General features: G+C 46.1%; 1 protein-coding gene across 2 annotated transcripts in view; it reads left to right on the top strand.

Annotated features, from left to right (window-relative positions):
- Nucleotides 1-27,105, top strand: part of TEX36 (testis expressed 36) — a 238,275-nt gene that overhangs the window by 131,768 nt on the left and 79,402 nt on the right. Inside the window, exon 3 of one of the 2 annotated variants that reach the window (XM_069612205.1) lies at nucleotides 25,844-25,924. The exons of the other annotated variant lie outside the window; for it this stretch is intronic. Coding sequence (XP_069468306.1) covers nucleotides 25,844-25,924 — 81 coding nt within the window. The remainder of the gene's footprint in view (nucleotides 1-25,843; nucleotides 25,925-27,105) is intronic. 2 annotated transcript variants of the gene reach the window in all.

Here is a 27,105-nt window from a genome sequence, read left to right as displayed (position 1 = left end):
AAAGCCCATGTGACCTGACCCATGTCTCTTCGCTTCTGCAATGTTGCCAGAGCCATATCTTGATAAAGCTGAACTTGTGACCCATTCACTGTTATGTTCCCATCCATTCTTGCTGCACGCAAAATATTCTCTTTTACTCCATATGAGGTTAAAACAACCAGAACATCTCTATGTCCAGCACCTGGTTCTCTATGGATTCTGTCTATACCAATGTCTTCTGACGGTACATCCATTAGTAAATTACCAAAACATTGCTGAACCGTACCCTTCAAGTCTGGGTCCAGTATTGACTCACTTAAGCCTTTCACCCTGATATTTGACCTCCTTGAGCGGTTTTCTAAGTCCTCAGCCTGTATCTTCAAGTTATGTGAGACACTAGCCAATTGTTCTAAAAGTTCACTATTTTGTCGTACCTTATCCAACATCTCCGCTAGGCCCTGCTCAGTGACATCCACTCTTTTACCCAGCTCTTTCACTTCCCCCTTAACCTCTGTCAAGGAATTTCTTAGGTCTTCTCTTAATGCAGTGAACTGTTGAAAATTGTTTGTGATTCTTCCTTCCATTTCACTAAGGCATTATTATTATTTTATTTTACTGTTTTTATTAACTTTAAAACAAGGAAAAAACACTTAACAATGCCCCATCACTAAGGCATTGTTTTAAATATTCCTTACTAAAAGCCATTTCCCCGCTCTCTAGGGTGTCCCCTCTCTCTCCTTCTACTTCTTTCTTCTTGGCCCCCAGTCTTTGCCTCACCACTCTGTTTCCAACACTGCTCCAATTGACTTTCCTGCTGCGCTTGGGGTTAGCTTCTTTTGGCCAGAGTGCCCTTTTCTTTGGATTTTGGCATCTGGAAGGCGTCACCCCACTCATGTACAATATGCGCTGCTCAGCCTCTCTTATCCTAGGGCGTCTTCCCCTCCAAGGTGTGGGCCATTTCCTCACTTCTCAGTGTTTTACAGTTTTGCCCATCTGAGTTATATACACATTGTATGCTTAGTGGGTTCTCATTTCTCTCTGTGCGCCTGGTATTCTCTCCTCCCAAACTTCAGCGCCACCAATGTCACTTGTTGAAGGTGGCCCCAAATGTCTTATCGTAGGGGTCCCCCTAATTATCGCCCTTTTGTGTATTTCCTCTGGGTTGCACTCTCCCCGCACTATCTCCACTGTAGATAGGTTATTCCATATGCTGCATATATTACCAAATGTACGTGATGTTTCCAGGACTCATAGCAATTTTACTGCTACCATTTGGCCCTTATCTCCCCCCTCCTCCAGCCACCATTGGCTATAAAGCAACAGTATGGGGGTTGCGCCAATAATATATGGTCTCTACTGATCTTTATGCCAATAATATATGGTCTCTGCTAATCTCTGTTACTGGAATATTCATTATGCTCGCAGAGCGCACACCTTACCGGAGGGCTGCTTATCTGCGCTGCAACCAGTGCTTCAGAAGTGTTAATTATTATTATCGGGCCACATCCAAGGTCAGGAACACCTTCTTACTCTTTCCGCCACCTCTTGGCGGCGCCACTCTTCTCAGACGTTCAACTTTTTCCTGTATCTACATGTCGGCCACGCCCTGTTCTCCCCTCTGGCTGAACCGTCTCCTGCCTGCTGAGGAGTGGGGCAAACAAAGTCCACAGCTGTTCTCGGCTTTCACTCTCTATCATGGGGGTCACATGCGGTTGCCTGGCCTGCCTGCAGGCTTGCTTCATCGACCAGGAGCTGAGAGCTAAGGGCCGCACGTCCTTACCCCCTGGTGGCCATCTTGGAATTCCCCATGTATTATGCTATCAATGCTAATGTTTAAACCATGCACCAACGTCAGGACCTACTACAACCAATCCCAAGAAGAGGTGTGTTTTGAATATGATCTAAAGATACTAATGAAGATAAGCCTGACCAATGAAAATGGAAGAATTGGGAAAAGAGGGGATTTCTTTGAAGAGGTTTTGTCCAATCATATTTGGTGGGTGGAGAGTAATAAATGTATTTGGAAGTGTTTTAAATTGTTGCATAAAGTATATAAACTGCCAACTGATGTTGTATTGTTGAGACTTGGGTTAGTTGGTTCTGCAGCACCAACTAACCGCTCCCTGTAGCTTTTGTACAATAAACTTGCTTTATATACAACTTGTACAACTGTGTACTCACTTCTTAAGTGGTGGGCCTGTTTTGGGTTAATCTGATGAAAGGTCCACCCCCACATTTGGCGACCCAAGGTAGGAGCCTAGGCGTTCCGAGACGTTTGGGGTCTTCTGTCCACACCTCTCAGCTATGGCACCTCACGACGGGAACCAGTCTTCCGTGCACGGTGAAAGAGGTCTGCGGACGCCATATTGATTAAAGGTCTGTCTGTCCCTGGAGACGTGGTGCCACGGCTTAGTTGCACGGAACGATTTGACGAACCACCACATTGGAGCACCTCTGGTTCACATGAGTACAAGGTTAGGGGTGTAAAGCAAGAGGGGAAATAGGGGTAGAAAAGGGGTTGTTTCCCTGACTTCAATTTATTTTTTATTTTTTGGCGGGGTAAGGTTACACTTGGAGAATGGGTGTGAAATGAGTTGAGCTTGCGGTGTTTGGGGAAGTGGATGTGTTTTCATAGAGTGATTGTACTGTTTTGTGTTGTAAGTCCTTAGTTTATATTTTTAAACTTATTTTGTTATTAGTTTGCTTGTCTGGTTGGCTGGAGCCCTCACCTGAAGGTGGGGTGGTATCTTAGGGTAAGTCCAACCGTAGATAACTTTCTGAAGAAGGCATTGACATTCATTTGTATTTGTCGTACAGGCGGAGCCCCTCACCTCGATTTTCTTGGTTAGTCGAATGAGTGAAGAGAAAGTTTCTGTAGTCAGGAAAAGACGGTTTTGTAGTAGAGATGGTTGTACTAGTGTTAAAGAGAGCGAGAGCACTGGTACTGTAGTGGAAAGCATGGCGCCCCTCCTATGCTCAAGTGATGGGGATAGCTCGAAAATATTGTTCGGGCAGGTTTTTGATAAGATGCTGTGTCTTCTGTGAGAAGCACAATTAGAGTAAATTGTGAAGTGAGGTAATTGTGATATAGGCGAGTACTGTGAATGAGTGTGAAGGGTGACTAAGGAATTGGGAAAGTGTAAAAAGAGAGCTATTGGGTGAAAACAAAATTCCGCTGCAGATTCGGTTTAGTGTCAGATTTTTTGTGAAACCATTTTTTGATAACTTGGATTGGAGTCTGGAGACTCTGTTGAATCGTTTGTGCCATGTGTTGCCCAACTATAAGGTGAGAATTTTAAAATATCATAGGGAATGGTTGTGGGAGAGTAAGGGCAAAATGATAAACTAGTGGCCTATTGAGAGATCCTATGATACAGGGATATTGGAGGACCTGCATAACTTTTTAACTACAAAGCACAAGGGCTTGAAGCTAGAAAAGCGGTTAAACATCTTGCAATTATGGAGCATGTATGAAAAAAGGGATATAGGTGCTATCCTTTATTGCCCGCAGAGGGGTACACAGTCCCCGAGTTTGTACCTCCATTTTTCCCAGCAGCTACTCCAGTGGTTGCAAGACGTGCACAGGTAATGTCTCCATCAGCTACGATTTCTAAGAACTGGGATTCTGAGGAAAGTGGAAGGCTATCAATGATTATCGCTGCAGAGAAGTTGAAAATAGAGAGCGGGAAGGGGATAACTCCCACAACTGCTAGGTTAGCAGATAGATTAAGGGTAGAGGAGCAAGAAAGAGTAAAACCGATAGTTAGTAGAGCAGAGGAAGGATTGGACATGAGAGAGAAAGAAGAGGTTAGGCCTATTCCTGTGAGGATAGAGGATAGATTGCAAAGAGTAGTAGATACGCAAGAACGGGAAAAATGCTTTAGCGGAGGAATAGGTAATGGTGTTACAGTGGCAGAGAGATGAAGAGCCAGAGGAAGTGAAAAGACAGGTAAGGGGAGTAAAAGGAGGAAGGTGGAGACATGGGGAGGTTATTATTAGATTGGACAACTTGGTTATCAGAACGGTTGAGGTGGACATGGTTAACAGGGTTGCTGCCATGGGTACAGAGGCTGAGCAGAGGGGATGGGAGATGAAACACTATGGTAGTGCTGATTATGCTTCTGCTCCTGTAGAAGGGTTAGTGGGATGTAGCAGCCGGAGTAGACGATGGAGAGGAATAGGATGTCGAGCAAGGAGAGCATGGTGTAGGCACCCTACATCCCGCTCCAGTAGCAGAGATAGAAAGTACACCATGGAACCAAAGGACATGCCAGGGTATCTGCATGGCTGTAGGAAGTGATGGGGGAGAGATGCGGAAGCCCCAGTAAAAACAAGTATAACTCAGTTTCCGTTGCTCCAAAAGGGTCTGAGAAGGGCGTATTATGTCCTGTAGTCACACATGCACCAGAATAATTTGATGACGACACTTCCTTTCTCCAGCATTGGATCTTTCCCAGTTACTTCTATTTTAATACTTTTCCTGTGGAAAACTTCTGACACCTTGAGAGTCCCACCCACATCGTTCTGGGTGCTTTTGGTCCCTACCAATAGGACGTTGAGTGAATAGCCCCGCCGCAGTAGCTTCCCCTCAGATTTCAACCATCTTCTTAGCTGGTGGGATTCCTCGAGTTCTTCTCTTCACAGAGAAATCTTCTTTTACCTCAGAAAATACCATTTTCCATAAAACATTTAATACGGAACAGCCGACAACCCTTCGACAACAAATATGGAGACCATTGGATCCAAGAAATCCTTGTTTAGAGCATGTGGTACGTGCAGCCTAAAAGATGTTTGAGGGGGACAGACATGTGGACTGTTTTTACTGCCTGTACCCAAATCACTCGGCAAAGGACTGCAAGATCTGTCAGGGTTTCTCTCAAAAAACCCTTAAGGACAGAAAACGTTGCCTAATTTGATGGCTGAACGAGGGGTCTTGCCTGGCATCGGAGGCAGGCTTTTCAAGGAGTGGGAGAGCTACCACTCCCTCAGAAAGCGGTCCCCCTCCAGCCATAAATCCAGGTCAGAAGAATGACCTGCGAAAGTACATAAGACCCAACCACAAGGTGAGACAAAATCATCGATGAGCTGCGGCCATGCGGCCAAGCAACCCCAGTCTCCCTCTCAGAAGAAACCGGTAAGCCGCAAAGGCTCACTGTCCACAAATAAGCAGTCGTCGGAGAATCTGTCAACGACAGCAAGGATGACCAAAAGGGGATCATCGTTGTCCAAGTCTCATGTCAACGTCGACTTCCCACTCGTCGTCGAGAACAACCTCACTGAAGAAAAGCAAACATAAGGACAAATCGTTCACGAAGACTCCTTCGTCGAAGAAGAAAAAACAGTACTCATCGTTGGAGTCTCCCAGAGAGGGGCATAGGTCCTCTTCCGAACAAAACTATCGATGGCCATCCTTCGACGACGAAATCGGGTCATCACTCGTCGATGATCCACTTGTCGACGACAAAAAAATAAAAATCTCCAGGCAGCGTGAAAACATCAGGTGAGTACTCTAAAACAGTGCAACCTCATCTGTCAACGTTATTTTCCACAGTTTCAACCACGGGACATCCTGACCAGTCTATCACACAGTTGCAGGGAGAAAGCCTGCCCTCTGGTACTAAAGGGATCCTGAGGACCTCAACAGAGAACTCTACAGAATCAAGGGAACTCCCTCTAGGTGCATCACCCATAAAATACACGGAAATCCTGCCTGATGAAATTCTGCAGCATGAGATAACGTCAGATATTGAGCCTCCTAGGGAGGAGTGCCCAGAGGTCACAGATTCAAACTCTGAAGAATGCACGGTAATCCACTCTCACTCACAGGAAAGACCTTTCCGTTCACCCCCAATCAAGAGGGGAAAGAACACCAGTAAGACAGCAAGCCATGCCCCTCGGGTTTCCACCTCCAACACCCTCAGGAACAGGAGGGTCGACGCCAACGTACCCAGTCATAAACACACAGTCTCTTCTATCCCTGCAAGTACGGTCAACTTTGCAAGGTCTGTTTGGGCAACTCAACGCCAGGCTACCACCGCCTCAACCTCAGGCAATCCTTCAACAGAGGGGTGACCAGAGAGCGCAAATTCATCAAGCGCAAATGGTTCAAGGAAGAGATCAGGGACACTGGTCCCGGGACCACGCCAAACGCCCACGTTCAGCACACAGGTCGCAATCCCCACTCAGACCCCTTCCTTCACCTAGGAGTAGTCCGCTAGTAGGCGAACAAGAAGAAGCGGAGCTGCTGGGCACAGACCAAGACACTCATCCAAGGGATATGGACTATTCCACTACATCTTACTCCCCTCGCCAAGATGATATCTGGGTTACAGATGATTCAGACCAAGAGACGTGAGGTAGCCCAGCCCAGCATTCGTCACCAGACAACATTGGGGCTTTTCATTCCATGGTCTCAAAGGCGTGCCAGGAATTTTGTTTAACGCCAGCGGAAGAAAAGAAAGACTGCTTTCTGTTTGATCATATGGGAAAACGCTGAAAAGCTGTGTTTGCGATACCCATTCTGGATCACGTGTGGCAAGAGGGATTGCGAACCCTGAAGCATCCTTTCACTGAACCCGCAGTAAAAGGTAGACTAGACAAAAAGTTCAAAGCACTGGATACAACCCCTAAATGTCTAACCTCTCAGCCCTCCCCCGAGTCCACAGTGTCAGTGGCTGCTACCTACAAAGCACGTCGGAGCACAAATGCACCACACCCACGGAGAACGAGGGGAGGAAAAAGATGTTCTTGGCAAAAAGGTACTTGCCATCGGGGCAACAACAGTTAAAGCAGCCAACAAACTAGTCCTAGTGGCACGCTATGACCGCGAAATGTGGCACTGGCTAACTCCCATCCTCGAGTATTTCCCCGAACAGCAATGAAAAGTGTCATAATTGTACGCAAGGGCGAAGAAGCCGTGAACCATAGCGTAAATATTGCTGTGGACATCGCAGAGACAGGGTTTAAGCAAATTGGTAATGGGGTGGTCCTGAGAAGGAAGGGTTGGCTACTCTGCACCGACTTCAGGCAGGAGGTGCAAAATAAGGTTGTGGACATGCCAATCACCCTCCCCCGCTTTAGGCCCCAGGTTCTTCACCATGTCTCAGCCTTGTCTTAGCCTGAGGCCTCTTGCTACACCCGGCTCTCCTGTCATGCCCACACCCCGCTTGGCTCGGCAGGCCACGACCTAATGCTGCCCTCGAGGACCCCTGAGACTCCAGCTCCCAGTACCTTTCCATAGCTGTGTACAAATGCCACCTTATAAGGAGTATTCACTTTTTTACGCCAAAGTTGCTTACTGATCTTGCTACACAATGCACCCTGCATATAACCGCAAGGCTTCTTCACAAATGTCTGCTTGCTAGTATTGCCAAATGTCTACAGACGTCATGGAAACCTGCCATGCTAAATAAAATAAGCTCTGACCCAACACCGGCAGAGCGCTCCGTCTGACAACTGCTGTGTTACTTGTCATTCTACAAAACAATACTTTCTGTACTGTTCTTTCCAATAGGAAACTTGTTTTGTCTATCAGCATGGTGTCCAGACTATTCTTTTCATTGCTGTGGTTGTAAAACCAGATAGTATGGAGAAGCCTGGTTTGTTATCATTATGGAATCATTACCTATTATTAGAGAATCATTACCCATTTAGGGATCCAGTTATCCATCATTCATTCTAGTACTGATTAGTAGTGACATGAAGTAGTGACATTAGACTATCCACATTAGTCTGGCACTTTGTATGCATTTGCAATTTGCTATAGAATGAGGCCTGTTATATTTGAAGTGACATGTAGAGACACATGTTATATTTGTAGAGACATGTAGACACATGTAGAGATATGTTGTTATGTATTATGTATGCATTGTAGAGAGACACGCATGAGTGTGCACTTAGAATATGCATTGAGGCCTTATAGATAGCGCTTGGGTTTGCGAGTGAGAGAGTAAGCACTAGAGAAAGAATGAGGCCTTTGGCATTATGAAGCCATTCCATTGAGACACACAGAAGCGCCGCAGAGTGCGAAGTTGTTATGAGTTACAGTGTACAAAGTATGCATAAACAGTTTGCTTGGCAGACAGATATACATGATCCTTGTCTGAGTGGAGAAGGCATTGTGGCCTTATCAGCCTGGCCCGGTGCTTCGCAGACAGAGAGAAGGTGGGGGCAGGCAGCACCAAGAAGAGAGAGGGAGAGCTTTGCATGGAGAGACATGCAAGGAGAGAGGGATTTGAATGGAGAAATATGAGGAGATGGTAAGATGGTGTTTTGTACCGCAAGCAGACAGAAGAAGATATGGTATAGATATGTAGAAAATGTCATGATGACCAGAACACGCAGTGATTGAAAAGTACAAGTACATGCATCACAGACTTTTAGGCACTGCTCACATTTAGAAATGCTGACAGACAGAAAGAGAGGCATTTTAGCTTAGAGAGACATCTAACCATGGATATGAATACGTCATTGAACAGTATAGTGAGAGATGAGGCTCTGAGATTTGGGTGGCTGCCCTCTGCTGGTCTTCTCTCTGAGATGGAGAGGGAGTTGGTAGTTTGAGATGCTAGTTGAAGTTGGAGATGCCACACTGACACTCTGAGAGATCGAGAGATGACTTGGAGAGGCGTTTGGGAGTGATTGGAAGTACTTCGGGAAGCGGTTTTGGGTGCAGCAGAGCTGATGAGATCGATCTGGCAGGGATCTGGTAGAGAGAGGCCTGGCCCTGACTGACTGGCTGGTTGCAGAGTTAGCTGGAGAGGAGAGACAGAGCAACACAGAGCAAAAGGGGAGTATTGTTGAATAAGACACATGCATGGGGAATTAGAACAGGCACTCACACAGAGCTTTGACTGACATGATAGATGGGGTAATCAGACAGGGGTTGTCTTAGAGAGAGAGTGTGAAGTATGGTTTGGAATGGAGAGGAATGGTGTGGAATGGAGTTGCTATTAGATAGCTTGCATTAGAAGCCTGTAAGGCTTATAGTTATTGCATTGCATGGTAGATTTGCACCAAAAGCATAAAAGGTGCAAATTCGAGATTTGCATTATAGTAGTGTTTGCATCATGCATTGCTATGTATGAATAAAAGTGTTTCTATTGTTGAATCGATTCATGTGTTTCCTTTGTGTCTTATGTTAGTGTGTCCATAGGAGTAATTTAGGAGTAATCTAGGAGTAACACAGTGCACAAAGGCCCAAGAGCAGGGGGGCAGGGGGGGCATAGTGATCCACACCCCCCAGGAGATTTGTCTGAGATTGACAACATGGTGCCCACGCGGGGCTAGGCCAAAGGTAGATTTGTGGGAGGGGGGTCGTTGCGGGTCCTTAGGGGACTTCTTTATCAGATGGTTCCATCCTGCGTGCTTCCTGGGATGCCTGCGGACCACTGAGGATGTGCGCACTAATTTGATGTCTGCAGGCATACTGGGTGTGGCGGTACGGATGTAAAAACAATTGTATACCTCCGGCCCCTGCTGTTTTATTTCTGTATATGCACTGTCTCCATGCCATTGTAGCTCTCTGTTTGCTGTATTGACATGCCATTGTTTTTGTTTATGTCCATCTGGACCTCTTGGTACCCCTCTCACTATGTGTTTTGTATTGTAATGCATGTATCCGTCTATTTAATAATATTGTCTTTTATGTTGGTTTCTGTATATGCCTAAATGTCGTTCACTGCATCTGTCACTTTCATACTTTGCATTGTCCTGATGCTCCTTGTCATTTGCTGGGTTTCCTGGATTCAGTGCAGAGACTGCGCTCCCGGAGGCTGCCCACAGTTATATTAGCTTTCACAGGCTTATCCTGTAGGAAACTGTCTGAATAGTGCCCAATTCAGGAGACCAGTACGGTGCAGAGTACACGCTGGATGATCCACAGGTAATGTTCATGTATTACTGGGCACACCATTTCTTTTGAAAGTAAAATACCCACCCCTCTAGCTCTTATAAAGCGCCTAGAGGCACCTTCAGAGATACTTATCACTCCATGCTCAGTAGCGTGGATCCTCACGGACAATACCACCACAATGTTCTACCCCCGCAAACAGGGATGAACAAGATCAAGCACCCTGTCTCAGGAAGCTGAAACCATCTGGCACTGGGCCATTCGCAACAACATTTCCCTGCAAGCATTCCACCTGCCGGGGATACACAACCAGCGGGCAGACACTCTCAACAGGGACACGACACAATCCCACAAATGGCAACTTCACAGCAGCCAAATAATCAAGATCTTTGCAGCGTGGGGCCGTCCCCCGCTGCACCTCTTCGCCACGAAATCCAACAAGCAATGCCAAGAATTTGCAAGCAGACTACCGCACCCGAGCTCGCAGGGAGACGCGTTCTCATTCCCATGGACCAAAGTCTTCGCATGCGCTTTTCCTCCAATTCCATTGATCAGGAGGACGATCCAAAGGTTATAGGTTAAAGGGTCGAAATACAAAGGATCGAATGCCATTTTTTCGAGTCAAAAGGACTAGAAAAAAAAGGGTTGAATGCATTTTTTTAACATTTTTATGGGGGGTTCCACCCAACCCCCGTTTTCTTTAAAAAAAACATTTTATTAACTATATTAAATTTTAAAAAAAAACTAAACATAATAAAAAATGCATTTGAAAAAATTGTTTTTAGATCCTTTTGACTCAAACTTTTTGTCATTCGATCTTTTGTATTCGATCAAATGACGGACACCCGATCCAAATGATCTGGAGATACCATTGCAGGATATTTTTAGTGACACCATACTGGCCCAGACAAACCTGGCTCTCGGACCTCTTCCAGCTATCAACAGACAGCACGATCCACCTGGGAGCTGAGGCTGATCTCCTATCACAGAACAACCGTGCAATCCTACATCACGACCCACGCTCCCTCAAGCTAACAGCGTGGCTCCTGATCACTGCGAGTTCAGCCACCTAGACATCCCGCAGGAATGTAAACGCATACTAGCCGCAGCTAGGGCCCCTTCCACTAACAGCTCATACAACCAGAAGTGGAAAAGATTATGCACTGTGTTCGCAACAGTGCAACCTACAGCCACTGGCCATACAACCACCACCGGTTCTTCCTTAGTTGTTGAAGCCAGCAAAGGAAGGTATTTCTATTCCATAAAAGTACACCTGGCAGCAATCTCTAGGTTCAGAAAAAGAGGAAGACCACCTCTCTACAGCAACAGACTGCTCAAACATTTTCTAAAGGGACTTTGTCGCTCTTGTCCCCCAAAGAAAAGGATACCACCGGTGTGGAGCCTAAACCTAGTCCTAGCGGGGCTCATGAAGCCCCCCTTTGAGGCTCTCTCTTCAGTGCACATCAAGTTTGTGACTTGGAAGTTGGCTTTCCTGGTCGCTATTAAGTCCTCCAAGTGGGTCTCAGAACCGCAAGCGTTGGTGGTGGACCCTCCATACCTCAGGTTTGCAAGGGACAAAGTCATCCTCTCCACCAATTCCCCACTTTATCATGAAAATGCCATCTGAATTCCACAATAATGCAACTATCACGTTGCCTGCCTTCTTCCAGAACGCCAGCTCCCCAGCGGAGAGAGCATTGCACTTCCTGGACGTCAAAAGGGCGTTGAAATATTACCTGGACCGGACAAATCCCTTCAGAGCAGCAAGGCAGCTTTTTATTGCTTTCGGGCCCTCGAACAAAGGGAAAGCTATCACGAAGTAGGGTATCGCAAGGTGGATTTCCTTCTGCCACGGAAAGGCCAACAAGTCACTGCAGACTACAGCCAGGGCACATTCCACAACAGCCACAGTGTCCTTGGCAGCTCTCTGGTCTGGAGTGCCCATCAAAGACATTTGCCAGGCAGCAACATCGGCGGTGCCACACACCTTCACTAGGCACTACTGCCTGCAGCAACAAAACGTGGAAGATGCGCAAATGGGACGAGCATCCTTCAATGGCTGTTCCAGTAAGGTAAGCCCTGCAGCTTCCGTGGTTATCGTTATGTATGGGTTTATAGTCATAATGTCGAAAAAAAAAATGTCGACAAACAAAAATGTCGAAAAAAAAATGTCGAAAACAATAATGTCGACATCCTATACATATAATGTAAAGAATCATTTTGTAGAAAAAAAAATGTCAATTAGAACTATCAACACCTCACCCAACACCCCCCTGCCACCCCGCCACCACCCCACCACCCTCTCACCCCTCATACTCAACACATTCTAATTATATATTTATTTATTTATTTATTTTTTCAATAAATACATAAACAAAAAGAGTATCATTTACTATGGGGGGGTCCCCCCAACCCCCCCTCACCCAACACCCCCCTGCCACCCCCCCACACCCCCCACCACCCTCTCACCCCTCATTCTCAACACATAGGTAATTATATATTTATTTATTTATTTATTCAATAATTAAATAAATAAAAAGAGTATCATTTACTATGGGGGTGTCCCCCCAACCCCCCTCACCCAACACCCCCTGCCACCCCCAAACCCCCTACCACCCTCTCACCTCTCATACTCAACACGTTTAGTTATATATTTATTTATTTATCTATTTATACAATAAATAGAAAATTTCGAAAAAATGTCGACATTATTGTTTGTCGACATTATTTTTTTCGACATTTATTTTTCAAAATTTTGACTGTTGACATTTTTACTGTCGACATTATGACTGCCCACCTTATGTATGTATACTTCTGGCATGGGCATAGAATGCAGGGGTTTGGATCTCTGCCTGGATTTTCTCCTCCAGTCATGTATACTGCTACAAAATCTATTCACATCATGTGAATCTGTGAAAGACCAATGCTGGAGAAGGGAGTAGTTTCTTACCTTTTGATAGATTCACGCGAGCCCTCCAGCCTTCCCCTCCAGGTAAACACCCTCTGTACGGGTTTATCCTCCAGCATAAGTGGTTAAAATCTGAGGGGAAGCTGCCAGGGCGGGGCTATACACTCAACGTCCTACTGCTAGGGACCAAAAGCACCCATATCATAGAAGAAGTATTAAAATATAAGTAACCCGGGGATTCACAGCCTGACGACAGGGAATATTCACAGCATGTGAATCTATGAAAGATACCAACGCTGGAGAAATGGAGAAATTGAGTTACAGGTACGAAACTACTCCCTTGCTCACGGCAGGGGCGGGATGTGGATTTATGCATTAGAGAAACACACTGCCAGTGTCATGTTGGCCATAGGAGACATGAAGAGCTTATTCACGGCCCCGATGGGGGAGCGGTCAGATGAACTTTGGAAGAGGTCGGGATATCCGGGAGTTCAGTTGGATACAAATACCCATGATAGAGCAGCTTTTAATAATCTTAGGGCACAGGTATGGGGGGCCTTGCAGATTATGTACCCTGATACACCTGATATCAATTCGATTTTAGCTAGGACGAAATTGGATGATGATTCTGCCGCACACATCCAGTTAATTTAGGAGATGTGGAGGGCAGAAACAGGAAAAGCATGGAACAATGTGGCATTTTTTTTTATCACATGCTGAAGAAGTGACTTCTGAAAGAAGTCCAGCAAGATTTAGATAAAGTAGTAGGGATGGAGGCCACGAGTTGGCCAGAAATTCAGGCACACATTGTGCATTTCTACAAGAGAACACAGTAAAAAGAGAGGGAGAATATAGAGCAGGCACAAAAAGCAGAGGCTAAGCTCATTCAAAAGAAATTGGCAAATATTTATTTATAAGGGGCAGTAATTACAAATTCCGTGGAGGGACAGCAGGGGCAACTGGGACAACAAAGACACAGTGAACCAGGTATGATGCTGGGTTGCGTGGATGGGTTTGTTCCCGGTCCGAGGCCAATGAGAGAGTTTCTGAGGGGCAGAGGAGGATTTCCACAGGGAAGTGGGTCATTTGGCAGGTTCAGAGGAATGGGTCCCCAGTTTAATGCGCCAACAGGAAATAATTATGGAGTATTTTATGAGATTCATTGTTGGCCGTGTGGAAGGTTGGGGCACGTGTCATGGGATTGTCGTGAACGGCTACAGTACTTTAACATGGGAGCTCAACAGATACAGGCCCTGACCCTGCCACATGTCCCAGGTCCTGTGCAATTGAAGCAGGCACGGGTTGAACAAAACCCAGCAACTGAGGCTGCACAGACCTTTGGGATCCCACCGACCATTCCAGCACAAGCATCAGTGCAGACATGGGAGAATTGTCCTTCACCCCAAGGAACAGTTGCACACTACACTGGAGCAAGTGTTTTTGGGGGAAATACTTTTTCTCTCCGAGGTGCTAATATGTACCAGGAGTAGGACAGTTCACAGGGATCTCTGATGTGTCCTGTCCATCACCACTGATCTGGAAGAGGAATCCTGGATAGGTGTGCAGGTAGGTGACCAGATGTTTTCATTTATGTTTGACACAGGAGCTACCAAGTCTTGTATTAAGGAAGGTGAGTTCCCCTTGTCGGGCAAAACAATGGATGAGCAGGGATTCTCTGGGCCTGTCCTGTCGGTTCCTTATACTGAAAATCTTCGTATCAAGGTGGGTAATGTATCAGCGCCTTTGTTGTATTGTACGGATACCCCAGCAAATTGTTTTGGAAGGGACATCCTAAGCAGATTGCAGACGTTGAGTGCCTTCATGGAGGAAGGTATTGTATGTTCAACCCAAGGGTTGTATCCGGTAAGGAAAGCAGTGCGTCTTCCGACCTATTGTAGCGACAGTGCGATTAGGGGGTTCCCATGCATACAGCATTGTTTCTCTATGGGGTGATGATTTTGTTGAGTAAACGTTAACCTTGCCAGCAGAGATAGGTCTAGTGAAGTGCGCTGCCCACACTAATTCAATAGTTTTTGGAAATAATCCCACAGACAAGGCAGCGAAGGAAGTAGCGTATTCTCCTTTCACAGATTCAGAGAAAAAGGAAACCATGTCCCAACAAGTAGAGTTACCAGCCCCCTGCACCGCAGTCCTGGTGCTCCAAATAATAGAACTACAAGGGAAAGCACCTAGCGAAGAACAGGCGCTCTGGAAAAGGAGATGATGTGTTCTCTCACCCACATATTTGCTTTGGACATAGGAGGTGACAGGGAATGTAGTAATGCCTGTAGAGCTGCTTCTTTTGGCCCTACTCCAACTACATTAACCATCACATACTTCTTGATGACAAACCACAGCAGAGCCCCAGTTGGATTGGTTTAGCCCTAACTTAAAAGAACAGGTAGGGAATTGTTTAGTGTGCAAGGTTTTCAATCCCGGAAATACCATGAGGTCAGTGAGGGGGGTCTTGCCCAGGCACTCGGGTCCATTCAAGGAGTTCCATGTCAGTTTCGTGGACATGATAAAGAGGTGCAGTAATTACAGATATCTTATTGTGATGGCTTGTCCATTTTGCCGGTGGCTTGAGGTTGGTCCCTACGTAACACTGGATGCTAAATCGGTGGCCAGATTTCTGGTGATAGAGGTATTTCTAAGGTGGGGAATTTGTGAAGTTCTAAAATCCGACAACAGAGCCTACTTCTTTAATGCCTTGTTCACAGAAACCATTTAGCTGCTAGGAATAAAGCATTGGTTGTGCTCGGTCTACCACCCACAGGCCAACTGGATTGTGGAGAGGCTTAATGGGGTCCTTAAGCCCCAGTTAGCCAAATTGTATGCAGAGTTAAATAAATCATAGCTCATCTGCCTCCCACTAGCTTTGTTTTACATATAAAATCAGCTTGGGAAGGACCACCATTTAAGCCCTCATGAAATCGTGATGGGGCGTAGGCTAAATACTCCTCTCTCAGCTACACGTATGATATCGGATGCACACAAAACCGCAGCAGTCTTGGGGGAGGAATTCAAGGAGTACCATACAGCATTAATAAAAAGTGTTAAGTTATATCATCACAAAATGTGTATTCTCACCAATAGACAACAGGAGAAAGTTGCGAGACTACCGATGATCAACACAAGAGCCAGCTTATCCCTGGGGACAGAGTCTACATCTGCACCTTTGTGCATCGCTGGAAAGAGCAGCGGTCCATAGGCCACCCACAGTAGTCTACGCGACTCCAACTAATGTGAAGGTGGAGAGCAATAAGAGTTGGAGCCACCTAAAATACACTCAAAGGGATATTGGCAGCCCTCCACCTGCACAGGAGGAGCAGGCATAGAAGTTAAGTACGCCCTAGGGATTCACTGGTTGTTTCAGTGCGAGGGGGCTGCAGATGGAGATCTGGAGTTTAAATAATTTTTGTATAGAAAAGGAATGTTTATGATTGTAAATTGTGTAACAATTAATGTTTTTGTTTTTTTTGTTGTGCTTGGGGCATCATGTATGAAGGTGACAAATGGAAACCAATAAGAATTGTCTAATCTTATGAAGTATGAGGAGAAAATGTTAAGAGGAAAAAGAAATTATTTTGATAAAGATGATATGATGAGTCATTTGTAACGCGCTTGTACACAAGTGCTTCTAGGCGCAACAAGACAAGGTAAGGAGGATGATACAAACAATCTTACTAGGCCTTGTGTCATTCAGATCGTGCAAGTGCATGGGGAAAAGAGAGAGGAGAAGCCCCAGGGAAAGGGAAAGGGGATGTACGGTCAGGGCCAGCCCTGAATAAGTGCAGCCGGGGGAGCCGGCTCTGAGTAGTGCAAGGAGGCAGGGGACTGAAGGGTAGCAGAAACAGCCCCTAAGTGCGCGGAGGCCCGAAGGCAGTGCAGGTGCTTACAGTTTGTGGAGAGCCTGGTCCTGTTAGGTTCAGAGGGCAGCCAGGTGACCAGTCAGCACAGCAGATAGGGATAGGATGAGAGAAAGCAGAAGAGAAAAGGAAGGTCTTGAGCTGCTTCTGGAACCTGAGGTGGTCCTGCTCGAGTTTGAGAGGGCCAGGGAGGCCATTCCAGAGGGAGGCCCCTGCTGAGGAGAGTGATCTACCTCGCACTCTCTGCCTGGCGAAGCATCTGACCATCAGAGAGTTGGAGGTAGCTGAGCGAAGTGCTTGAGAAGGAAGATGTTTAGGAAGAGAGCAGTGGATGTAGTGCAGGCTCCAGCCCCAGAAAGTCTTGTGGACACTGCAGAGGGTCTTGAACGTGATCCTTGCACCCACTGGGAGCCAGTGGAGAGATTTCAGAGCTGAGAGGTACGATGCCTGGGCGTGAGGCCAAGGACAAGTCTTGCAGTCGTTCAGGATTAGTTGCAGAGGGTAGAGAGTAAAGCAAGGCAGGTTGAGAAAGAGGCTGTTGCAGTAGTCCAGCCTAAAGAGAACCTGGGCTCTGCAGACATTGAGCTTCTAGGGGAAAGTGAGAAAAGGATGAATACCTCTGAGGAGGTGCAGTTAGTAGTGGGATGCCTTAGAGAGATCTGTGATGTGAGGAGAGAAGGAGAGAGTGGAGTCATAGATGAACTCACATTTTTTGCCTCACAGGAAAGCGCAGGGAGAGGGCCTAGGGAGGGTGGCCACAATGAAAGGGGGAAAGTGGGGTCAGGGGTACCAATGAGGAGGATCTCGGTCTTGCTGGCATTGAGGCAGAGACCGTTGAGGGCCCACAATTCCTGAATTGTGAAAAGTCAGGAATGAGCGAGACAGGAGAGGAGCTACAGGGGAGCCTGAAGGACGGCGGAGTGTCATCCGCTTAACACTGAAAGTTAGAGAAGGTAGAGATGATGTGTGCCGAAGGAGCTATGTAGAGGTTAAAACTCCAGGGTTATAGGTTAAAGCCCTGGGGAACACCACGTGTAGAGAGACCGATGCTGGAGAGAAAGGACCCCAGTTGGTCCAGGAGGAAGGAGGTCAACCAAGCGAGGGCCTGATTAGTGATGCCCAGGTTCTCACAGAGACGATTGAGCTGGATGGCATTATTGACTGCATCGAGCGCAGAGGAAGGATCAGCGAGAATGAGGACAGCAGGAAAGCTAGAGTCGAGATTAGTGAGCAGGTCTTTACAGGTGTTCAGGAGAGCAGTTTCTGTGCCTCTAGCTGCTCTGAAGCCAGACTGATGGTCACAGAGACAACCAACAGATTCAGTGTGAAGGGTAAGCTGGGAGATGGCCAACTTTTCCAAGAGTTTGCCCAGGAAAGGAGGGATAGAGATCGGGGGTAGTTTGCTGGACAGGACGGATCGACGCATGGTTTCCTGAAGATGGGGGGTAAAAATAAGTGCTTAAGGGGGAGGGGAAAGTTCCAGTGGCAAGAGTGATTGCAGAAATCGGCCAAGGCTGGAGCAAGAGTGTTGATGTGGTCCTTGATGGTTCTGGAGGAGCACGGGAGCACCTGTTTGGATGATACTTTCATAGATCAGACTTGTCTAGAAACGTCATCAGAAGTGATCACAGAAAAGGAGGAGGAGAGGGAAAGGCGGCCAGAAAGGGGCCAGTAGAGGTAGAGGGGGAGGAAGAGGAGAGAGTGGAAAGGATGTCATGAGTTTTAGGGGTGAAGAGGGCCGAGCAGAGGGCCTGCGAGGGAACAGGAGAGCGGGAGACTGTGACAGGATTGGCCAGCCCCTTGCAGATTTGGAAGAGTTTGGCCATGCTGTTAGTTGCTGCAGAGATACGGGCTTGGTTGTGGGCTCTCTTCTTGGACAGGACATTCTGTATTACTTTTGGAGCAGGCAGCAGGCCAGTTGTTCAAAGGATGTGCCTGATGCCCTCCACTTCCTCTCAGCCACATACCAAGAGTTGCACTTGGAGGTAGGCTTCAGGTGGATTCTCGTGATAGGGGCAACGACATCAAGAGTGTTAGTGATAGAAAGATGCAGGTTAGAGAGGGATGTGTCAGAGTGTGAGCCCACCACAGGAGTAGGAGGAGGAGAGAAATTAGCAGCAAAGGCCTCCACTGACACACACTTCATAGGCTGGATAACCGAGAAGGGTGGTGGCAGTGCTGGGGTAGGCTTCACCGGGGGGGCCACGGAGAGCTTCATATGGGAGGAGAGTAGAGAGTGATCAGTCTGACAATAGCAGGGTGCTGAGAGGGTTGGAGAAGGGGATGTCAGAGGAGATGACAACATCCAAGGTGTTCCCAGCAGAGTGTGTCGGGCCAGAGGGTAGGAAAGAAAGACAGAGGGTGTCACAGAGATTGCAGAAGAGCCTGGAGGAGGGATTAGAAGCATCCAGATGGATGTTGAGGTCCGCGAGTAGGAGAAGTTGAGAGGTAGAGGCAGGGTGAGAAGAGGAGAGGTCAGCCCATGCATTGAGGAAGAGGGCAACCTGGCCAGGTGACCTGTAAATGATGACCACAGTTAGAGAGAAGCCAGGAGAGATATATAGCCTGCAGACCAGGCATTCAAAAGAGGAGTAGGCCTGCGTAGGGATGACAGAAGCAGAGATCCACTCCAGAAAGATTAGGGCTACTCCCCCTCCAGGACAGTTTGTTCTGGGTTCGGGGAGGATCTTGTAGTCCTCGGGGAGGAGAGTGTCAAAACTCATGACAGAATCATTTCTCAGAGCGAGGACATCCAGGTCAAGTTCTTCAAGGAGGTGGAAGATGTCAGAGGAGTGTTTGACAGCAGAGCAAGAATTGAGAGCAGCGATGTGGAGTAGGTTGCCACATTTGTAAGTCTTATGCGGTGGGGGTACAGGCCTTGAGGTACGCCCTGCAGAGGTCATAGAGGTGCCCGAGGGTGGGCAGAGGAGGAGGAGGAGGAAGAAGAAGAGGAAGAGGAGGGTGCCAGAGAGGTGGTGGACGGAGTAGCAGGAGAAGGGAGGAAGTTGATAAGACTCGGGAAGCGCCTATCAAAAAGGAGGAGAATGGGCTGAGGGCCCTGGACAAAGACAGTGCCATTCAGATAGACATTAATGATGGTCTTGGAGGAGAGGAAGGAGGCCAAGAGGACCTCCCACCTAGTGCCACCATTAACAGGAGAGGAGGGAAAAGGAGAGAGAAAAGAGACCATATGGGGGGTCCATAGGTCTGGGGACGTAACAACAAAGAGGATGTCGGTAAGAGTCTGTCTGGAGGAAGCACTTGTATAGGTATCAGCGATGGGGAGGCCTGGGTTGGAGACCAGTATGTCCCTCTTGAACATCTTCCTTCCAGACTTAGTGAGAGGGATAGGGTAAGAGATAGAGTAGCAGCTAGAGAAAATAAGCGAGAGGGAGAGCACCATAGAGGGTGCTAGGAGGAAGTAGAATAGGAAAGACCGCAGAGACAAGGTGCAAAATGTGCAGGGGGAGGGTCACTCAAGGGCACAAGCAGGGGAGGGGGAGACAGGTACTAACCGGTACCGGGTTCCCCAAACAGGAGGGGAGGTCCTAGAGAGTGGTAGAGAGCCTAACAACACAAATCACAGCAACAGTTACCAGGCTAACCAGTTAAGGGTAACCTAGAGAAGGCGAGAGCATAAGGCACAGATCACAGCAAAGCAGTTACACAGTTCAGGAGGGAGGGGGCTAGAAGAAGAGGTTCTAGGGTACAGTACAAATAAATAGAACCACAATGTGAGGACCTGGAATGACAGGAAGGACAAAAAACACAAAGTACAGCTAACTGCTGTAAGGGGAGAGCCTAAGATTGGGCAGGGAGAAGTGTACATTAAGAAAAACAGTTAAGAGGGAGTAAGCACAAAGGCCGGGAAGTTAGGTAGAGAGCAGTAATGCTGCTCTGCCTCCACACACCTTTCTTACACAGATGGTCGGCAACTGTGACACGCGATAGCACAATCGCAATATGGGCCGCTACAGAAACACAAACACAAGTAGGGCAACCGCTGTAAGGGGAGAGCCTAAGATTGCGCAGGGAGCAGCATACGTTAAGTTAAACGGTTAAGTGGAAGTACAGGCAAAGGCCGGGAAGTAAGGTAGAGAGCAGTAATCACTGCTCTCCGTCCACGCAACATTTCTTACCTTTCGGACGAAGATGGTCAACGACTACGTTCACGCGATCGCGCCCAGTGCTGCTACCCCTTTGCTGCCAAACACCTGCATTGCACAACACTGCGGCCTTGTCCTGCAAGTGCTTTGCAACGGAGGGTCCGATTCTCGGTTCTTAAATGCTTGGATGCATGGACGTAAATGCAAGGGTGAAGAGTTGCAGAGCTGGAGGAATGAGGGGATTCTTGGAAGAAAGGGTGGCACAAATAAACAAAGAGTGTGGGACAATATGGAAAATTCATTTGTAGTATCTGATGTGACTCAAAGAACCAGATAAACCTGTTAAGATACAAACACCCATTTTTCTATAGGGCGATGCCACAGTGTGTGTTGGCACAAATGGGAACTGCAGTAACACTCTGCGCATTGCGTATTTGGCTGGAGGTACGGCTGCCCTCCTCAACAACTTCTGGATCTGTGGACAGCGTGCATACAGGTAGTTGCCTCCAGCCTGGCAAGGTGTGTGCAGTCTCTCTACCCTTCATGTGCCCGTCCTTGAAATCCCTGAAGAGTACTTGGTTTAGGCCCATCCAATGCCTGAAATTACATCTGTGCCCCCTTTATCCCCTCTGCCCCCTGCATCTCCTTCATCACCAGATAAAGTCAAATCGGAAATTATTATTGATGGAGGAAATCCAAGAAAACTATTAAGAAGGAAAAGGTCCAACTACCTCTTAGCACCATCCTCACAGGCCGTAGCAGACATTCCTTGTCGATATCGGCTGTTTAGTCACACAGAAACCTTTTTTACCTCCCTCCTGGCAGCTGGCATTCAAGCAGCGACAAATGCCAAATGGCTCTAGGTGACCAGGTATGAACTCTTGCTCTTTGTGAACACTTCTGAGTCAGCGTTTAGTGCCATTAAGGAAGAATTGCGGGTACAGAGGCTCAAAACTTTGCAAAACCAGTACATACTTGACCTCTTGCTGTACATCTGTGCCTCCAAATGACACCAAGAATGGCACTCTCACCAGAACTATCGCTGCGCTGCATATACTGAAAGAGGTCATGGAAACTGAGGATGGGATCACCAGCAACACATGGATAGACTTTGTCTGCGTGGGTGCCTGCCTGGTTGAGCCCTAGTGTGAAGATGTTGATGCCTATATGCCTATTTTTGTCTTTTTACGTATTCTTTTTTTGTTCCTGCCAGTTAGTTTTACAAAGGTTGTTCTGCCCAGGTACCAACAGGTGTGGCCATAATGATCGTAACCCTGTCCAAGACTAGGGCCACCACTACTTCATCCCATACGAGTACTCAAACTGAAGCTGTTTTGTTTCCTCCACCAAATTGGCATGCTTGTGTTAGGGGCGGGGGGGGGTAGATTGCGGAAATGGTGTGGGGACGAGTCAGGTTGATTCAGCGGAGGAGTATGCCCATATTGAGACCTCGGTGAGAGATGGTTGTAGGGATGTTCCCCAAGAGGATGATTATGATTTGTTAGTTAAAGTATTAATTAAAGGGGGGGAATGCCAGGGTGGGCAAGGAGGGTCCCTTCTATTATGAGGAATTTATGTTGTGAGTGCCATATTGATGTCTGGGGGTGTGGCAAACTGAGTGCGGTTTACTTTTTGTTCAGAACTGATACAATATTAGCTTGCACGCGCGCAGACAGATAACGTATCAAATCTACCAAATGTAAAAACATACATGACCCTTAATATAAATCCATGATAAATTTGTGAATCTCAATATAAATGCACTTTTCACAGTGAATCAGAACATAGTGGTTCCACCCCCACACATCTTAGGCTGCATTATTATCCGGGTTGTTGGGTTACAGAAGGGGGGTATATAACTGGGGAGTCAGTCGTCTAAAGCATCTGGGGCTACAGGGGTCATGATCGTTGTGCGGCTGGTGGGGATGAAAAACCCAGGATCAAAGGAGATCACTTCCCCTGAAACCGTCCAAGGAGCGTCCATAGTCATTGACAGCTGTACAGTTACCATACTTTCCTTAGTTCAGCACGGGCTTCTGACATTTTCAGATTTATTAACAGCAATGTCATGGGCTACAATTCCCCTTCCCCTCCCCACGGCCCATGCTTATTGGAGCGCCAAAAGAGCCTAAAAAGTTGCTAATTTCGCTAATAAGAGAATAGGCTTCACCAAGAGATCTTGTAGCATTCGCAGAGCTGGGCTCTGTAGAGCATGTAGTTGTCAGTCGGTCTGTCATTAGGATTTTCCTTTTTACTAGTAAAATGTTCCGTTGTAGAATAGGTACAGGCACAGGTGCTTGGTTTGCTTGCATTTCAAGACTATCGACGATTGGCATAGCCATTGAATTCACTGAGTGTTCTGCTTGGAGTGAATTTGAAATTGTACACTGCACAGGGCCGATCCTACTGAGTTCACTGCCAAAGTGGCAGGATAACAAAAGTTGGCGCTAGCGTTAGCTCTCACCTGATTCCTATATGATCTTGTGTGACCTTACTCCAACTCTCCAGCTTGCACCTACACCAGAGATTTCGTAAAGATTTAATCAAAATCATCTGTTGGCCCATGTAAAGTAGCTGCTACAACAGAGAGGGGATGAGAGAGCTTCAAGAGCTTCAATGTTTGCTCTCACTTTGGATTTCTGGCTCGCTTCTGTCAGCATGTGCTGCGATCCCCAATGGGCTTCTTGCACGTTGCACGCCCTGTACTGCGGTTCTTCACCAGCTTTGACCGGAGCTTGCAGTGGCTTCTCTAATGAAAGAGGGATCTTGAGGTTGATGCCGCTGTGATCCTCAGCAAGGCCTCTGAAACAGCTGTCACTCACTGCAGGGGGCAGAAAGTGCCAGATGATCATTACAGCTGCAGATTGTTCCTTGTTCTGTCCCCAGCCTTCCTACAAACACCATCCAATGTCACGTTGGTCCGCAGGATACGAACACCCAAGCAGGCACGAACACGCATGCCCTTTTCCCCCTCTGGGCTATATTGTTATGGTAATGCTCTGAGGACATCTAATCAAGCAATGGTATACGTTTTTCAGTTTTGTTATCATTTTAAAATAATAAAACGTTTGGTTTAAAAAAAAAAACTTTAGGGATCAAGGTGAAGTTGTTTTCCAACTATGGGGACAGGAGAGGGACAAACACCCAAAACAAGAGGCCAGACAGCAGAACATCAGACAGTGTCGGATTCACCAAAAACAGTAATCTCAGTTTTATCTGAGTTCAGACAATGCAAGTTATTGCTGTTCATCCGGTTAAAGATGGCAGAGACCGCAATGAAAAGCTGCATCAATAGACCCCCGTTCCCCATCCAAACAGATGAGGAGCTAAGTTAAAAAGGAAAAACCAAAGGAGGCAATCAGAGCAGCAATAGGCTGCACACCACACAAAAATGAAATGAGGAGAAAGTGAAGATCCATGAGGAACACCACAAGTGAAGGGACACGGTTTCAACTAATTGGAAAACAGATAAATGGGTTTAAAGTGATTAGTAAAAGGGAAGAAACCCAAGAAAAAGCAAAACTAGAAATGCCAATTCCAGAGAGGTGATCAAGAAGACCACTAACAAATCAAGTAGCGTTATGCCAACCATACCGCTGGCATTGGTAACCAGCCTGACGTCCTCAGGATGGCAAGAAGTACTGAGCCTGTGAATTTGTCCAGATGGTAATCATATTAATCTACCAATGTTCTAATTAACATTATGAAGACAATTCCATATCAGAAAGGAGCATGGTTTGACATTAGTTTCAAAATGTTTTGAGATGGGAGACACAAGAAATTCATGGTTACAAGAGGATTTTTAAAGGTTGCTAGAAAATTATATTTTGAAGGAATTACTCCAATTTTTATTTTATTTGAGCTACTTACAGTCGTCAATTGTAATTGGTTATTTATAACGCGCTTAATACCCATAGGTTTCTAAGCGCGGACCTGGGGATCGGACCTGTGTTGCTCTGTGTCGTCTTGCTTCCAAGGCGAGCATGTTGCCCCTCAGCTATCTTCCCGAGAATCAAGTAGCGGAGCATGCACATAGATAAAGTACAATACATGTAATGCGTACTACGACATAAGGATGTTTGCAATAGGTCTAAGTGGGAGAAGGAATAGCAGAGCTGAAAGGATATGATATTCTCAATGTTTTCGAAGTTCCGTTTGGGACTCCAAACTGTCTGCTCTGTGATGAAATGTTATTTGCTGAATTGTACTATGGAATGTCCAAGTCTGATTATAAGGAGTAAGTCATATCCTTTATTTTAAGGAGATCGAAATCCTGTATCTGAGCAGCGGTTGCTAATCAAGGTGACATACCTTAAATAGGAAGGACCAATGTATGTCTCTACCAGGAGCACCTTCATGTAGTAATAGGGTAACCACCAAAACAGTGGCACAAGATGGTTCTATAGCCAGAGGTTCGTGTATAGCCCTTCTGGTAACATGTCGGTACTAAAAATGAATGTCGCTCAATATAAAACCTTTTTCTTTTTAAAAGTAACAAACACAAGAGAGTCATTTTGCAAACAGAATTTGCTTCAACAACCTAGTAATAATCACAAACAAGGACAATTTTTTTTTAAGATTAAGGAGGATCAGCATAGCTTTAAGTGTACCTCTGGCCTGCCTCTCAAAAGACCTGCGCTGCACCACTTTGCTATTTTTTTTTTTAATGTTCTCATGTAAAAATATACATGGAATCATGTATCTTGATACTTTCTATACCCTCCCACTAAAGGGTATGGGTTCTTTGAAGCGTTACATATTTTTTCTTTTTTGCAATGTTTGGAATTTATAATATGCATGTACAAACATTTACCATGCGCCAACATGCTAGAAGATCAGCTTCACAACACTTGAACAGCATAAGAAGACGCAGTTCATAAGTGGAACTCTAGCTTGCTATCAGGTTACAGAAAGGTTTACAGTATTTGGAAAAGTAAGCTATTAATGGGGTTTATGGCACTATTTTAAAGTGTTGGGGCAATGTTAAATAGAATTGAGTAAAGATATTTAGATCTGAGTCATTGCAATTTGTTCAGGTACCCCGTTCAATGGTGACAGTATATTTAGTTGTACTGAGAATAATGTGAAATACACACGTAGCCAATTAACAATCTCAATATATTTTTCTCAGAAAGATCTAAAGACGGACTTTCCCTTTTCATTTCACGATAATCGGCACAGCATCCAGGATTCTGCTGAATATTTTGATGGGGTAACTATACTTTGTTCTACTTGTATCCAAAGACAAATTGTCAGGATTTATCGTCTGAATAATGAGACTTTTGGAGCAATGCAATGCTGAAATATGTATTTCTTTGTTATATATATTATATTAATTCACAGCAAAGTGTTTATCCAATCAGTACCAGCGGCAGCAGTGTTCTAGCTCACTTTTGCCGAATTCGGTTTTGCCGCCTTTTTTTGCTGAATTTGTTTTACACAAACCGGTATATGGTGAGTCGGCGTAAGATATATAATGGGGGAAGGTGTAATCGGGGTTAGTGGAATCCCCCCGCCCCCATACACTACTGTTTGTGGTAAAAAGAAATCGGCAAATTCGATTAAAGAAATTCGTCAAAGTTGCCACTCAGCAAATAAAATGCAGCAAACCTTCATAGAACTGCACCAGTGGCTGTGGGTGGCAACAGGCCCCTGCTGCCCCAACAAGTGTCTGGTGGGAACACTCCACTTAAACTGCCTGTTTTGGGGCAGAATGTGCAGGGCCAGGTGATGAGGCATGAAGACCACTAGTATTTGCATTGCCTGGTGTCGTGCAGGCTCCTCAGAATGGAGGATGCCATTGAAGGTCACTGCAGCACTATCCTTCTGTTCTTTAAGTGGCTGTGTAGGGGGACAGAATGAGGCTGTTATCTGTGAAGTATACTCTCTGATCATATAAAGCTGTCATGTTGTGGAGTAATACAATCCGCCAATGACATACGAGGAAAGGAGAAGGGACAGTGTGGATAGTGGCAAATGTAATGTAGCAGGCCGTGTAGTCATGATTGACGTCCCCTAGTGTGAAGTTGTTGAGACGGTGCTTAAGGTGAGCAGACTTAATAGTGGTTATAAAGGCAACAATTGCAAGCTTTAGGGGTAAACCTTTCAATTTGACAAGTTCTAATTTTTACTGTTTGTAAATTGTACAGTGTTTATGGGTCTGACCTATTAGCTGGAAACGTTTTATTTTTAATGCCTTTTTATTAATTTACAAACATAAACTGTACCTATTGGAAAGTAACCCGAGAGCACAAAAATCAATCCTTAATCCCTCTCTACCATTAACTCAAAACCAGGAGATTTCACCAAATCCATGAGAGAAAATTAGTTAAACAAGTCTTACTATGTTGGTAGACAATAGTAGACATAAAACTTCCATTTTAAATAAATATG

The sequence above is a fragment of the Ambystoma mexicanum genome, chromosome 8 (genome assembly GCF_040938575.1).
Source record: "Ambystoma mexicanum isolate Mex_15411 chromosome 8, UKY_AmexF1_1, whole genome shotgun sequence".
In the NCBI taxonomy this organism is placed as follows: domain Eukaryota; kingdom Metazoa; phylum Chordata; class Amphibia; order Caudata; family Ambystomatidae; genus Ambystoma; species Ambystoma mexicanum.
The sequence above is the reverse complement of the archived record's forward strand: the minus strand, read 5'-3'. Positions and strand labels throughout refer to the sequence as shown.